The sequence below is a fragment of the Atta colombica genome, unplaced genomic scaffold, assembly GCF_001594045.1.
Source record: "Atta colombica isolate Treedump-2 unplaced genomic scaffold, Acol1.0 scaffold134, whole genome shotgun sequence".
NCBI classification, from domain to species: Eukaryota; Metazoa; Arthropoda; class Insecta; order Hymenoptera; family Formicidae; genus Atta; species Atta colombica.
Genome location: NW_017259222.1, coordinates 2234194 through 2250604, shown reverse-complemented (window position 1 = coordinate 2250604; position 16411 = coordinate 2234194). Strand labels below are relative to the sequence as shown.

Genomic DNA, 16411 nt, shown 5'->3' with positions numbered 1-16411 from the left:
AGGAAAAAGACGAAGAATTAGTTGAATCAAGATTAAAATTAAACTACATTGATAAAAATGGACATAATTATAAGATAGATATTTCTGTATCATCAATTGACTATACGCGTCCGTACATTTCTCGTTAAATTTATTCGAAACTAGATTGTCAGAACAAATATCTGTCGGTTTCGAAACTTCCCGACACAACAGTCAGTCGGCAACTCGGGACATTTGAACGGTGGAACTCGAGAGCAAAAAGCTCGCGAGACGATGCTATCTGTAACGTGAGAAAATGGGTTTTCCCTATTAACCGATCTTGTTACGTGGCGCGTGTGAATGCACGTTCATTGTTACCGGAGAACACCGAAGCTGGTATTGAAGGTATTAATAAATAGGTCGCGATCGTCGGTCGACAGTTGAAGAATTAGTATATCTATCGCATTCTCGATTCCGAAACGGTGTGTGTTATTATTAGCAATGTATGTAATAACAGTTCGCTTTGTTATTGGACTATCGATCGTTGTCGGTAATGCCAGGTATATGAATTCGCGTTCGTAAGTTGTCTGAGAACATTGAACTGGTTCCATGGAGAAGTCCAATCTATCTTTCACACGGCCTGAATTGTTACCGTCTTCGATTTCCTACAGTTGTATCTTAATGACACTCATTATAATAAATTAAATTTCTAAGTAAACATTTCGCCAATACAAATTTTGAAAAATTAATCCAGAAAAACAGTAGACAATAAAACATATACAATAAGCGAATTGGTCAATCACAACACATAGAGAATGTAAGATAAATAAATCTTACGTTCTCTACTTTGGATTGACCAATTTGCTTACTGCTTACGTCTTATTGCCTAAAGCGACGTTCACAATGACATTTTAAGGCGTATAACTTAAGCTTTTAAGCCTCAATCCGTAAGAAATCGATCATTCATAGTCGAATGTGAGGAGAATCATCGACTATGATTGATCAATTTAAACTTTTTACGGTTTGACGTTTAAAATTTAAATTTTACGCTTCAAAATCACATTGTAGATGCAGCTTTAGAGCGGAAGCAGCACAGAGTCTTGCATAATACATAAGAAAATGATTCAATCAAGAAGTCCTTCATTTTCTTCCTTTTTGAAATGAAATAAAAAACTGGTTAATTCTTTTATGCCTTATGCAAGAATCTCTGTTCCTGCTCTTATGTTTTTATATGTGCCATGGGCCTTAGATTACAACGTTAATTACTGCGAGAAGACGGAACAATTGTCATTGTTGGGTTTTAAGTGTAGTAACACTAACATGGGAATTGAAGTTTATTAATGGTTTAAATGCAAGCAAAACTCCTCGAGTAACACGGCAAATTCTTGATGCATACATTTGCCTCATGGGAGAAGGAGTCTTTACCGCAGTAAATGCACGCACCTGGATATTACAGAATTTCTTAATGCAAGAGCGTGTACGTGCGTGCGTATGACCGCAAAGAATGCTCGGAAAGTAGATAATACGCTTGCGAGAAAGGCAAGAGTAAACATTAGGAACTGTTACGCCGACAATTTGGAAATCCGACAAAGAAATACGAGATAGTCTAGAGAGTATATAATATAGATCTAAGTGCCGCTTACCGTTTGCCACAAATTGCCAGTTTACGCCACAATAATTCCAATCATTTTTCCCTGAATGGTTTATTAAGTGATGTTTTTTTGATATCACGACGACGCGATTTCTCAATTGGATGAATTGCATTCTTCGAAAAATTACGAGATTGTAATATTAGGGAAAGAAATAAATAAATTCGCGTTCTATGTAAATTGATTTAATCGATAAAGTAATTTTGCAAACATTTTAATTGTAGCTAGTTAAAATTAATGACGCTAATTATAACTGTTAAAAATAAATAAGGCTGTTAGAAATTTATAGCATGTGAAGCCGTTATAAATCGGGTTATTGTCTTCTATTACGGATATTATATGAATCTGCGAAATGAAATCCGCGCATCTGACGCGCTCGATTAGGTGATCTAATGAGTAACTCGCGCGGAGCGGCAAATTAATAAGGCAAGTCTCGCAGGAATCCAATTAGGATATGGAAATTAATTCGATGCGAAGCGGCCTGGTAGGAAAAGAAAACAATTGAAGACTTTCACTGCTGTGTACATCGCTCGCATATACGCCGGTTTTCCCACAATATATCGAGACTTTTACACTTTCGTGATTTCCGATCACTACTCATTAGCGGAAATTCCTTGATGAGTTCGAAGGAGTTATAAATTTGAGTACTTGTGCTACTGGTTACGTAACAGTTCAGATAAATCGGCTAATTCCGTGCAATAAACTGGCTCTTTATCGCATCCTCGAAAAAATATCGTCGTAGCATCTAAAAATTTCATTTTTGATTATTTATCTCTCATTGTTCTGATTAAAAGTCGAAGAATGTTTACGAAATCTTTGAAAAAACGCGTAATTAGGCAAAATTAATGAATATCGCAAATTATTAAATTGTTTAATGTAAATATTTTCAAATTATTAATTTAATTACGACGATATTATTCCGATATAAGGTTGATATTTACAGTGTCTTCTGAAAGAGAAAAAAGAAAGATTATTATAGTGCGATCGAAGATAGAGGCGAAGAAACGTTCGCAACTGGTTTATTAAGATGATGATGATGACGCTGGCGAAATGTCAACGTCGTTATAATTCTACTGCGACATATGGAGGAATTTATCCTTGCTGTACTCGCTAAAATATCGTATACATCGATCACGATGAACGACGCCGACGTGTTAATACCGAGCGGGCATCGTTGTCTACGTCGGGGATTAAAGAAGTATCCCAGTATCGATAAGAAATTGTGGGATGCGAGCAGTAGATGGATATTGCAATGGGATAATATAGTGAAGCATCCGGGTGCGAGGGCGAGAGGATGTCACTGCGACATCCACAAGCCGCCTTGGTTGTATCCAGATTTAGGTATATGAATTATTTCTGCCGCACGAAAGGACAATCATCTCGACATAAAGCGGTTATAATTTTAATTGATACAAATATTTTTTAAATAGTGATGTCAATAATTATTTCAAACATGTGCTGAAAGTCTACATTACATTTTGTAACAAAATAATGATATTGATTTGAAATTTAAATTAAATTATAAAATATAATAAAATACAATTTTCTGTAGATCATTTTGATTCTAAATATTTTATTTCTTCTTTTAAAAAATCTGCAATTTCAAAATCTTCTAATTTATTTTCGGAATTAATAAGAAAGATATACCAAGTCGCGATTGTGACAGTTTGTTTTGTTTTTTTTTTTTTTCAGTTGGCAAAGATACCGACGAACTTGATCGAGCAGCGGTAAGTATTGAATCCAAAAAATCAGCTCCATTGCATGTTTATAAATAGAAATAACGTTTTGAAAAAAAACGTTATTTCTATTTATAAACATTTAAACAATTACTCGTCTATTGCAGATCAAATCGGCTCCTGTTAAAAGGCTTAATATGCCCCCAAAAAGAGGTCAATTTGGGCCTGCTAGAACACCATCCTCTGCCTTAGGTATATTCAAATATTATCAAATTTTATCTCACATGTGATGTTATAATTATTATTACAACTTATCACAAATCTACTTTTTTTTTAAGCATGATATATGGCAAAAGTAACAGTAAAGCAAGTTTCTCTAAAATCGTTTTTCGTTAGTAGCTGTTTATGCAAATATTTCAAGTAGTATATGTTAATATTCGTGGAACGAGTTATTTTTAATTTATAAAACTTGTTAAACGTATTTAGGTAGAGTGTAAATATTAAACATCGATATATTTTTAAATTATATTGAAACAATGATAGCAGTGCTAGTTTATGTCGTATAAATCAAAAAGCTTTTTATGTAACCAATTGTGTCGTGTATCTTACCCTGAGATGTGTCTCTTCGTCTTTCATTCGAAATATATATGAATGTCATGACTCAATGTTGACTCAAATATCACAGAAGCACCGGTCTGCAAATGAAGCGCACGCGGAAAATATGTGCCATAATCCTTACTTACACTTAGTTTTAACCGCAATGCGGTTTTACTTTTGCATTTTGTTAACAATACATTGTCAGAGAAACTCGCCAACAAAAGGTCAACGTATGTTAACCTTTCGATGACGAGAATATGCTAACTGTTCGCTTGCATGACAGCTCCTTCTGGTGCTTCATCCTATACAGTCCCAAGGGCAGCGACCATCAAAAGAACTCAATCAGTAAGGTCGACATCAGGTATATCAAAATTCTACTATTGGCAATTACTATTTTAGAAAATATTTTGGAAAGTCAATCGAAAATGTTTTCGATCAAAAGAAAATGATTACATAGATAATCGCGCGATGCAATTCAGACTCTTAGATGCGAATAAATTCTGCGTTGCAGAATTTTGTCAATAAATCATTAATTCCTTAGAATAATAAATACCCTCTGTGTTATTGCTTTTTAATCAGCCATATGCTTCTCATTTATAATTTTTGACATGTAACTACATACAGTGCTTATTTATTACATATTGCAGTCATCGTTTTTGTTTATCTGTAATGCATTTCGCGGCCGCTTGAGCATTATTCACAGCAATTTATAGCAATCTATGTAATTTAGAATTAGTTTCACAATCATTCACAATTTTTGAACGTGCAAAGAAAAGTATAGTTCTTTAGCGTACATATGTATTTTCGTATCGAAGTGAATATAAAAAAACTATTTTCATTACTTGTATTCAGCGCAAGCCGGAGCCGTTGACGAAGAATGCTTTATTACTTCATTCGAGGATGTACCTACCGTTAATCTATTCTCAGCAAAAGATCTCGAAGAACAGATGAAAAGTATCAGGGATACCGTGGGTGACGATAAAAAGGATTGGAAACAAAGAATGGATAGCGTATGTATCGCGAGAAAATGAGATTATCTTTCTCCGTGGTTTGACGATATTTTTTATCCGTTGTCTTCCTGCTTTTCTAGATGAGAAAGTTAAGAGCCATTGTACTCGCAGGTGGCACTAATTACGAAAATTTCCACGAGTGCCTAAAGAGCGTACAGCGACCGTTCGAACAGGCCTGCACTGACCTTAGATCCCAAGTAGCGCGAGAAGCCTGTATAACTCTCGCTTTTCTGAGTCAGAGCCTGAAGACCAAATTCGCCAGTTTTGGCGAGGCGGTTTTGCTCACGTTAATGAACCTCATACAGAACAGTGCCAAGGTAAATCTCACGGAATGCTAGATCGCTGCTACATTTAGATACAATTATTGTCTAAATTGCTGTATTGAGTCTAATTGCACATCTTTACGAACGTCATACCTCATAGAGTTTTACGTCGTTCGCGTGTCCGTTAGTTTTTATGTAATTTCTATAAGAGGTAAGAATTTAATTACTCTCACCATTTTCAACTAGGTCGTAGCGACAGCCGGAGCGGTGGCAGTTCGGTTTATCCTTCAAAATACCCACTGTACTCGATATGTGCCTATTATTATATCATGCGTGAGCAACAAGAGCAGAGATATTCGTAGGGCGTCTTGGGAATATCTGGCTTTAATCCTGCAAACCTGGCCTACGCAGATATTGCAGAAGCATATAACAATATTGCCGGATGCACTTAAAAAGGGTATTGCGGATTCCGACGCAGAAGCACGAGTCTTCGCCAGGAAGTGAGTAGTCCTTTGTAGCCGGATTCTAATGATGCCTGCCTTCATTTTAGATTAATTTAATAATTTATTAATTTTATCATTTTTTATAGATCATACTGGGCATTTAAAAATCACTTTCCAGAGCAGGCTGAGATACTACTTAATAACTTGGACGCGACGTATAAACGCTCCTTAATGTCTCTTAGTAATAGTGGTAGTAGTAACAGCTTAAATGTCATGGCTAATATGAGATCGTCGAGTGTTAGTCCACGTACAGCCAGACCAGTGATGAGCGCAGCAGGTAAAGACTTTCTGCTTGTTTATTACCGCGATAAAATGTTCCATTAAAACGGATTACGTTGCATTTGAATGTATTAATGTTACTCATACTGCAATCTTAATATAAAAGACTTGTCACTCTGTTTTCATGCTGCTTTGCGACTTCTCTTTACATTAAACATATGAAGGTAGTACGGAAAATTTGCATCAGACCACGGGTCAACCGCACGGTCCGCTCAGACGTACTCCGTCCTTGCCTCGGTCTTATCGTCAATCTGGTATCCCGATACTACAAAGACCAACAGACAGTCATTGTAATTGTTCTATCGTCATTTCCTTCAGAAATAAATCGCACTTTGCACACGTTACCCCACACACTCCAAAGAAAGATGCACAAACGGAATTGTTGTCTTACGTTGATTTCCTTTTTTTAATCTTGCACAGAAGTTGTAAAGTAGAAATTACATGGAGCTAATATCACAGAATTAATCCGTTTTATAATTCTACAGACCGAGGTACGCCAGGAGTTAGATCTACCAGCGCAATTGATTTGCAAGCTGCTCAAAGAGCGAAAGCGAGATTAATGTACGCGAATATGAGCAGACAAAAAGCAGCAGCACTTCGTGAGTAATATCTTACTAAATTTTATAAAGTAATAAAATAATCAAATTGAACATTAAACAATTCTTTGTTATTATATATGCAATAAATTGTATCATTTTATTTTAGCTCGTCCTACTAAATCCCCGGATCCCAATGCGGTTGCTAGCCCAGAAAGAGTGGCAAGAACGAGGACAAGAGTGGCGGGAGTTTCGCAATCTCAACGTATGTTTGGCAATTTTTTGAGAAGAGAAAGAAAAGAAACACGTAATGGAGAATTATTAACGAAAATTGTTTTTCCACAACAGCTAGTAGTAGATCGGGTTCCCCATCGTCTAGATTAAGTTATGCCACGTATAATCGTGAAGGTGAATCACTGATCGGTAGACCAAGGCGATTATCCGGCCATACTATTGGCAGCACAAGCAATAGTCGTGAGCCGAGTCCGCAGAGATTTGGGAGCAAACTAAGGTAAGTACAATTCCGTTTATCGAAAATGCTATAAATTTATACAGTTGTGATACAAGTTATTTGAATTGATAGAGGGAGGAATCTACATATGTCGCCAACGGACAGCACTAGACCACCAGTGATGGCGCAGAAGATGTTGCAGAAGTCACGCGAAGCGGAGTCTGCGTTGGCGGACGCTCTAACCTTCGACAGTATCGACAATTACACCAGAATACCGGGTAACAAAGGGGATCACAGTGACGACAGCGAAAACAGCAGTATATGCTCGGAAAGAAGTATAGACGGTTTTAGACGAGCCAGTGATGTAAGTGCAAATTTTATTAGTAAATAAAAGAAATAAGAAAGTGACGCACATTCGTTGGCTTCAGTATTGAATTTTTGTTACTTCGATCAAAACATGGACATATATCACATTACAAAATCGAAGTTATGTAATATGTTAAATTAATTTTTTCTTATAAGCTAGCACACACACGTTTACAAAGGAGACAATGACGAACACTTTCACTTATGTGTCATGTGCTATTAATATTATGAATTTACACATTTTTATATTATAATTAATTTTTATATTATAATTAAAATTTACCGCTTTTTATAATTAGTTGGTTAATGCTTATACACGGTACTTGGATTTTATTTTTATTTTAATGGCATGCAAATTAATACGTAAGTTTCAATTTTGAGTATTTTAGTTTTATATAAGTTTTATATAATTTAATAAAAAATATATTTATTAAAATATAAAATGTGTGAAGTTATTTTACAATTTTTTATTGATTATACAAATCAAGTTTTTATTATAGAAAACAAGGTACCTCAATGAAGCTTTTAGCACTGTATGATAATGTAGCTAATGCATGATTTTTTCACTTTTGGTTTTGTTGCGGCATATTTGTTTGGTTTGGACTAACGCGACACGCCGTTCTGTTCTCCATATTTCTCCATCGCCCATCTACCCATTAGTCGTTTTCATGGAGTGGCTCTCAATCGAGATTATACCGTGATCTATGGGATCAATCTATCCCGAAGGTTTGTTAAATTTCTTTTTTTTTTTTTTATTTCTGCTCTTTGAAGTAAAACTGATTTATTAAATATTCGTAAATCGATTAATACAGTAATTGTATGTTAGTATTATAAAAAAAAGAAAAGATTATTATTTTGAGAACATTCTTTTTGTTATCCATTATTTTGCATCAAGAATATTTCAGAATATAGCAGCTATGAATTAATATTAATATTTGGAAAGCAACACGCAGCAATTTTTTTTCATTTTACAGGACATCAAAGAAATTATTGAAAACTGTGCTCATAAACATTGGGGAGACAGAAAAGAAGGTTTAGTGGGCTTGCAACATTATTTGAGCAACGGAAATACTTTGACAACAACAGATTTGCGTAGAGTGACCGATATTTTTACGAAAATGTTTATGGATTCTCATACCAAGGTGTTCAGTTTGTTCTTGGACACATTGAACGAACTACTGATTACTCACAACGAAGGTCTTGGCGATTGGTTGTATGTTTTATGTGCGAGGCTTCTCAATAAGTTAGGCACTGATCTATTGGGATCTATACAAACAAAGATACACAAAACGCTTGATGTTGTGAGGTAAGGATTTAATAACTTTCATTCACGCAATAGTGTATCATTTGTAATCGAGTTTATTGTGATTATTAAATTTTAAAATGCACGTATATGTACTGATTTGTCCAGAGATTATTTCCCGGGCCAACAGCTTCTACCAGCTGTGATGAGGTATCTAACAGATCCAACACAAACACCAAATTCTCGCGTGAAAGTAGCAGCATTGACTTTTATCACGCAGATCGCTGAGACGGCAGAACCGTCCGCGCTAGGCAGTTCTGCAGCGACAGCACTTGCACGACTGCTCGACTGGTCGAATGATGGCAAAAGCCACGACGTGAGGAGACATGCGCAAAACGCTGTGATATCACTTTACAATCTTAATCCGCCTCAAGTTACTATGATACTCTCCGAATTACCAAAATACTATCAAGTGTGTTGAATGAATTAATTATTATTATTTTACTCATCTGCGTTTTCTCATATCGCATTAAATCATTGTTTTTCTTTTTTTAGGAAACAGCCTGGCCTTTAGTACAGAACCATTTAAGAAAATCTTCCACTTCTAGTACTCCGGCATCACCTGGTACACCACCGCCTAGATCGCAAAATTCGCCCGCTCGAACGAAAGCGAAAAACGATGTTAAAGCGGACAAGACTGAAATCGATGGAGGAGATGAGAACTTGGAGGAAGTATATAAGTGCGTGGACAGTGTTTTGTCATGTTAATTTATTTGCAACACAATCTAGATATTTTATAATTAAATATAATGAAACCTAATTTATCTTTATTTTTAAACAATATTAAGTATACTAATTTTTGAAGTTCTTTCTACAGATCTCTACGACGCACGACCGCCGAAATCCAAAATTACGGCTTCGAACGTTTAGAGAGAGCCACCACCAGTAAAGATAGTGGTATTAGCAATATGGCAGATGTGGAGGAAAGAATGGAAGGTTTGACGTTATCCAATTCGGTAAGTTTAATAAAATAATACCATGAAAACAAGACTGAATTACGATAAAATTATCCTAATTATTATTTCAGGGTCGATCTTCGTCCGTTTCCTCACCGACGCAACGAGGACGATCTGTTAGTAATATAACGGTGAATGGATCCGATACAATTGCCGGTGATTTGATTCTACCTCAAGAGAACAATGGTTATAAAACGCATGGTATGTGTTTTATTTTTTCAGAAAAAAATCTGTATATATAAAATTGAAATGTTTTATTTTATATACAGGATCATCACCAGATTCAACAAACAGACCAGAAATCGTGGATAATATGGTTAAAACTCTGCAATCTAAAGTAGCGCAAACTACGGAAAAAGTATCGGCGTTACAAGAATTTCAACTCTATGTCCGCGAAGGCGATTCGTCATATATTAAACGAAATTTCAAGTACGTCACGATGTATAACTGACACGTATCTTAAGGCTCGTTCCTACTGGAGTTGATTGTGGCAATGGTCGGAATATTAGCTTCTTTTTCTTCTTTTAAAGAAGAATCAGTATATCAGTAGCGAACCTTAACGCGGTATTTTAATCCTGGTGATTTAACGATTCTTTGATATTTCAGGAAAGTGCTCAAAGTTTTATTAGACAGCTTATCCAATGACGGCAAAGTGATACAAGTAGAAGTTCTACAAACGCTGATCGATATGCTTAAATGTTCCGAGTTGATAGAAAGTTTTTCCTCTTACAATGAGTTACTAATATTGAAAGTTATCTACGCCTACAAATCAGACGATCAAAAAGTTGATTCTTCCGGAGGTAGCGGCGGTAGATCTCCAGTGAGTATTAATTCTGTTTAATTTTTTGATTAACAAGTTAGTAGTGTTACATATCTGTGACATTATATATCATTAACAGGTTCATTGGAATGCGGAAAAGTGCGCGGCAACGATGGCCATGGTTTTAAAACCGGAACAAATTATCCATTTGGTCTCCACTATAATTGCTACAGAGTCATATCCATTGAATATGGGCGCGATAAAGATGTTGCATAAAGTGGTAGAGCATTGGGGTCGAGAAGCTATTGAACCTCATCTTGCCAAAGTAATGCCTGGTCTTATTAAGGTGAGAAAAGTTAATGAAATTCAAATTTGTATTTAACATATTGTATTGTACTCCGTATTGTATTGTATTCCATTCAACGAGAGAATAATCTCAGAAAAACTCGTCTGTTTTGCGCTTCATAGTGTTGTACATAGTGTTGTTACATTGCCTGCTATGCGCAAATCGAGGTCATTCTCTCATTGAACAGTAGAACATTGAAGAGTATATGTACTAACTATATGTTTCTTTGTATTACAGGCTTACGATGACAATGAAAGCGCGGTTCGTAAGAGCGCAGTCTTTTGCATGGTGGCAATCCACGTCGCGGTCGGCGAGGAAGTGTTGAAGCCACATCTAAGTTGTCTATACTCCAGTAAGCTCAAACTACTGAACATCTATATACAACGTGCGCAGCAGCAGGCGAACAGTCAACCCGCGAGTCCGCGTAGTAACAGCAAGAATTAACCAATATCCAATACCACGACTCTCAGGGTCGCGATACTTAAAAGATTCGCTCGCTTTGGCGCGCGGCATGAGCAAGTGCTTGTTAGCTTCCTCAGTAAGTCCGATCCATCATGATGGTTGACGACGGTTTTAACAGTATGACTCGAAAGTTTTGATACGATAGAGACTGATGTGCGTATGTGTGTGTGTGCGTCACTTCGCGACGGAGTGCGAATCGCTGTTCGAGACGACAAAAATATATGCGAAATCAACGCGATAATTGTTTTGATGTTATGTTTATCGAATTAATTGTTAAAACAATAAGGGCTTGTACAGTTGGTTAATTCTTATTAAGAGAGTAAAGCAATGGGAATTCGTAACATACGCAGATTTTTTTTCATCTTTTATGAGAGCATAAAACAACTATATTACTATAAGATTAATTATACGTCTTTAAGTGAGCATCACATAATTTCGACTGATACGTCTTTTAAGTACCGTTCCATGATACGCAAGGAGGTTTTTTCTGTGGAAAGGTTTGTGAAATTATTTATGCAATATTATATATTCCTTTATGAAATGAATGGCTTCTTAATTTGTTTAATTTTGCTAATCATCTTTTTTATTTTCTTACCACGATCTTGTACATAATGCCAATTATGCCGTATTTTATGGTAGGAAGTCCAATATTTATGTTGATACGTACAAGACCGAATTTTTATTTTCATTTTTGCAAATAGTAAGATTAAAATATTCTTTTTCTCTCCCGGGACTTCAAACCTTCCATCGCCATAAGGAACTGATAATTCAACGAGATGAATGACAAACTGAAAGAACGCAATACAACATCACTGTCTACGAATGATTTAAATATCTCTCGTAATACGCAGCCGAACACTAATCACGCAAATTAATCAGCAAATGTTAAAATATGTATATCGTATGTTTATTTACATTTAGTACCGAATTTACGTTTAGCGTCGAGCGTAATTGCATGTCCGGCGATATGTCGTGATGCACTTCACAGCAACGACACGTGATAAGGAAAAGTGAAAAGTGTATAATTTATTCAACTGAAATCTACGTGCTAGTCAGATTCCCAAGGACGCACAATGACGTAAAAGACAAACGGAATAGTCGAGTCTTTTTTTGACGAACCATGCATAGACACAAATAAAATTAAACAGATTAAATTAAATAACACATACACAAAAGAAAATACGTGAGAGAGAGAGAGAGAGAGAGAGAGAGAGAGAGAGAGAGAGAGAGATTTTTGATGTGAGAGAATGAGATTGCGTGGCTGAGAAATTAGCGCGTGTTTAAGAAGCAAGCATAAATAAAGTAGCAGTGATTAGTAAATTAATCTGCTCGGAACTAACATTAACACTTAAACTGTTCATCACGTTGCCAATAATTGAATGAACGCTAAATCAAACGCTAACGTAACGAGTTTAGTAACATTTTGTGCCATTGTCGTTTCTGTTTACTGTATAAGAAAAAAAAATTATATATATTCTACGTATAAATCATCCCTTTTGTCCTTTTCTTACATATATTTAGTCGAGATACGATATATATATATATATAAGGATAATAAATATAATTTTATTATGAATTTGTCAAGGCGCAATATTGAAATATTACGAGATATCGGAAAAATCATTTTTTGGAAACGTTCGATGTGTATACGAATATACCGAACGTAAAACAGATGAAGAAAAGTGAGTCACTTATGATAGAATATAAAAAAATCTAATAATATCTCGATAATTCAGCGTGATGACGCGATAATTCACGTCTCGGACACAATACGGCCAAATAGTGCCAAAGAAAATGCAAAATATCGAATGAATATTAGAGGAGTAATTTGAAAGGGAAAACATGAGACAGACGTACTGTATTTCTTTTACTTGGTGCCTTTGGCGTCGACGCGACGGAATTTGATTGAAGATTGTCTTTCAGCATCACCTAGAAACAATTTTTGCGGATCGAGATTGTAGAGGAGGAAAATACAAGGTCTTCGACTGTTGCCGACGTCGTATAAATGAACACTGCTTCGCGATAAAGAAAAAAAGAAGAAAAAGGACTTATTGATTATTCTCATAGAAAAATTTTAGATGAACTCGATATTTTTCCCATTCTGCGCTCCGAATAGAATCTCGGAAAATACATTTCACGAATAGATATTTATTCCACATGCGAGTATTAATTATCTACGCTTGTGCGACCCTTTATTCGAGATGCTGAATTGTCAAATTATTGTCGAGATAAATAAATGATGTTTGTGGATAGCCTCTCGTGGAAAAGACGAGATCTTCGTTGCGTAATTAAATAATCGATATTTCGCGCGGCGATATTCTAATTGAAAGATTTAATCGCGCCTTTAAATCTGCGGAAGATTCAAATACGCCATTAAGTAACCATCTGCAAAATCAAGTTGTATTAAGAGGGCTCAACGCAAATCGATAAAATTCGTAAAGATCCATTTTAAATATACATATATATGCGACGTTTATTTCAAATATGCATCTTGCAAATCTTGTCTTGCGTTGAATTCGCAATTTTCGATACTCAAGCGTTTTGGCGATCTATTTGACTTCACGTCGATTTAGGGCATGGCCTGTGTGACACGTGGTTGTGTGTGTATATATATACATATACGAAATAATACTTAGAACGTGTAATTATATTATACGTAATATAATAATTGATATACGAATTAGGTAGCTCATCGTCACTGCCTGCAGCGTTGGTCGTGCTGAGGCTCTCTGACACAGCCAGGCTCTGCGTGGTGATAGTGTTTATCGATTTGCTTGTTCTGTTAAGTTTTACGAGCGTTATTATTATTATTATTATTATTATTATTATTATTATTAATATTATATCGATACTCGACTTGCGTTGTAATTGTAACTCGATGCGTGTGTGATATATATGAGGATTTGGTGGGCGTTACGAACGATCCTCTGCGACAGTCTCTTCTTTTTCGAAGCCGGATCGTTCGGTTGCCCATGGAGAAGCTATAGGATATAAGCCTCCTGCGTTATCATTTTAATGTTTGTTAACATCCGCTGTTAACTATTTCGCGAGCATAATAAATTTCATCGTTAAGCATTTCTATCGAGCCCTCCCCTTCCCCCTCATATGCACCTTTCATGCTATCACCTTTCTTCTTCTTTTTTGCATCCGGCAGTTGCAAATCGCAGTTTTATTCGTTCCGCTTTGCGCGCAATGAGAAATGTCCCAAATCGGCGCGTTAATTATTTCTCCAATTATTCGAAGATTCGACTATCGAAAAACAAATTTCATGTGCGTGCGCGATGATCGACTGACAGCGCGACTCGTACGATCCGCTAAACGATACTTATTTCTGAAATTCGAGAAATAAAAATAAATTAGATACTTAAATTTGAGATTCAACAGTGTGGCAAAAAGCTCAACTTGAAAAAAGTTGATTTCCTGAGAAAGTATGAGTGAATGAGTACCGCAGTTATTTATGAATGAAACAAAGAATGTATTGTAATTACTAATTATTGCGTCTAATTATTGCGTCTTTATTGCTATGAAAATTTTACATATGTTCGATTATGTTTAATATATATCATATTTGACATATTAAAGGGGCGTGAGACACATTTTCTTGCTACGAATTCGATATATGTAAAAAAAATCTGGAAAAGCTTAGTAAAATTTTCAAAGAACGTTCCTTATAATATGTTTGCTTTGTATTATGAATCATACAGTTTAATTTTTAAGGAGAAATATTCTATTTTCCGGTATTCATAATCGATTCTTACTTCAAGACTGTCTTAAGTAATGTATTATAAAATGCTAATATGGCTTTGTGATTGTTTTATCTTAAGACTCCATTTAAGACAGTCTTAAATATAAGAATCAATTATGAATATCGGCCCAAGAATTTGATTAGATTGGATTACGTCTGTTTTAGTTTTGTTTTAGTTTCGAATGTTCCGCTTTTATCCTGAAACATCATGAAGTTTACATCGATCGCGACATCGCAAGACTTCGAATCGAACGGATCTCACGCAAGTTCAGTTCGCGACGCATCTTTGAATTTATTCTTCGTGTGCTTCAATAATACGTGCGAAGAAGTACTTCCTTGAACCACGATGTCGTAAATGTGAGTACTATTGTTATTCATCTCGTTAATTACGTTAATTCGAGCGTGGAAAATATTTGAATAATTATGAGCGCGATATGCGTCTGAAAACAAGAAGTCTAATCGATTAATTATTTTTCCATGAATCGTCCTGCGAATAGTTCTAATTAATGAAATGACCAAATTGCTGAAAAGGAAATTTTTGTTAATTATAGTCGATTTATTTTTGTAAATTGCGTGTCAATCTTGTGACGTTATGGTTACGACTATCCTGTATAATGGATTCTCGAGATCGGAGCTATTTTCTTCATCGCATTTGTGTCGCAAGCACACATATCGTTGTTAACCCTGAAAAAATTTTTACGAAAACTACATAGATTGAAACAATAAGATTTTAGAAATTCTTCATAGAAGTTTTTCATAGATATTCATAATGAGACGTAGAATGGCGTTGTTTGTTCGAAAAACCAAAAAATCCTCCGCTCTCAAATAACGACTACATTCCATTACGAATATTTACGAAAAATTAAGAATTTCTAAAATTTTATCCCAATGTTGTTTTTCTGTACTTTTTCGTAAAAATTTATTTTCCCTCAGGATCTGGAGACACCAGAAAACTTTTTCACGTACATTCTCAGACAACATAAAATCTAAAATCGGAATACAAGACGTCTTAAAAATATTTTTGCAAAAGACATTTTTAAGATTTTGTATTGTCTGGATTTGTAGTTAGACTTTTATCCGCGCTCGATCTGTTGGATCCGGCTCGACAAATCTCAACGCAGAGACGAAAGCCCAAGGAGAGGAATAAAATATTAGAAACGCGAAGATAAGAATCTATCGAAATTTTTTTCACGTCGATAAATTTGAACAATAAGCTATCATCACGATGATATTATCACTGTATTGATATTGTAATTGCCAACTTGATATAAGGCATTAATACGAGACGCTACTGCTCTCTGCATTTCCGTTTGCGATCAAATTGCCATTTCTTCCTTTCTTTCTTCAATACAGATCGCATTAAATATATAACGTAATAATTTGGCAATTGCAATAATGATTTCTGTTATTGTTCGCTCACCGATTCATTCGAGACCTATCAGGAATATTGCGAAAGTTTCCTAAGGAAATAAACATTTGGTCCCAATCTGGTCTTTTTAATCAATCCCATATTTTTGATCAAAATTTTTTATTACGAAAAATTAAATATGA

General features: G+C 35.4%; 1 protein-coding gene across 7 annotated transcripts in view; it reads left to right on the top strand.

The window, feature by feature from the left end:
• The window catches only part of LOC108684402 (CLIP-associating protein 1-A), a 42301-nt gene extending 30621 nt beyond the window's left edge, over positions 1-11680 (top strand). Inside the window, exons 2-24 of one of the 7 annotated variants that reach the window (XM_018188690.1) lie at positions 2551-2948; positions 3300-3334; positions 3451-3535; positions 4164-4241; positions 4733-4890; positions 4971-5207; positions 5400-5653; positions 5743-5933; positions 6100-6225; positions 6421-6534; positions 6641-6736; positions 6820-6982; positions 7055-7286; positions 7949-8014; positions 8263-8594; positions 8700-9003; positions 9087-9271; positions 9409-9547; positions 9619-9748; positions 9817-9976; positions 10154-10367; positions 10447-10653; positions 10891-11097. In XM_018188690.1, coding sequence (XP_018044179.1) covers positions 2690-2948; positions 3300-3334; positions 3451-3535; positions 4164-4241; positions 4733-4890; positions 4971-5207; positions 5400-5653; positions 5743-5933; positions 6100-6225; positions 6421-6534; positions 6641-6736; positions 6820-6982; positions 7055-7286; positions 7949-8014; positions 8263-8594; positions 8700-9003; positions 9087-9271; positions 9409-9547; positions 9619-9748; positions 9817-9976; positions 10154-10367; positions 10447-10653; positions 10891-11097 — 3972 coding nt within the window. In that variant the 5' untranslated portion in view covers positions 2551-2689. Of the gene's footprint in view, positions 1-2536; positions 2949-3299; positions 3335-3450; positions 3536-4163; positions 4242-4732; positions 4891-4970; positions 5208-5399; positions 5654-5742; positions 5934-6099; positions 6226-6420; positions 6535-6640; positions 6737-6819; positions 6983-7054; positions 7287-7948; positions 8015-8262; positions 8595-8699; positions 9004-9086; positions 9272-9408; positions 9548-9618; positions 9749-9816; positions 9977-10153; positions 10368-10446; positions 10654-10890 lie in introns of all 7 variants that reach the window. The other 6 variants (XM_018188688.1, XM_018188684.1, XM_018188686.1 and 3 more) reach the window with 6 other exon arrangements.
• The last annotated feature ends 4731 nt before the right edge of the window (positions 11681-16411 follow it).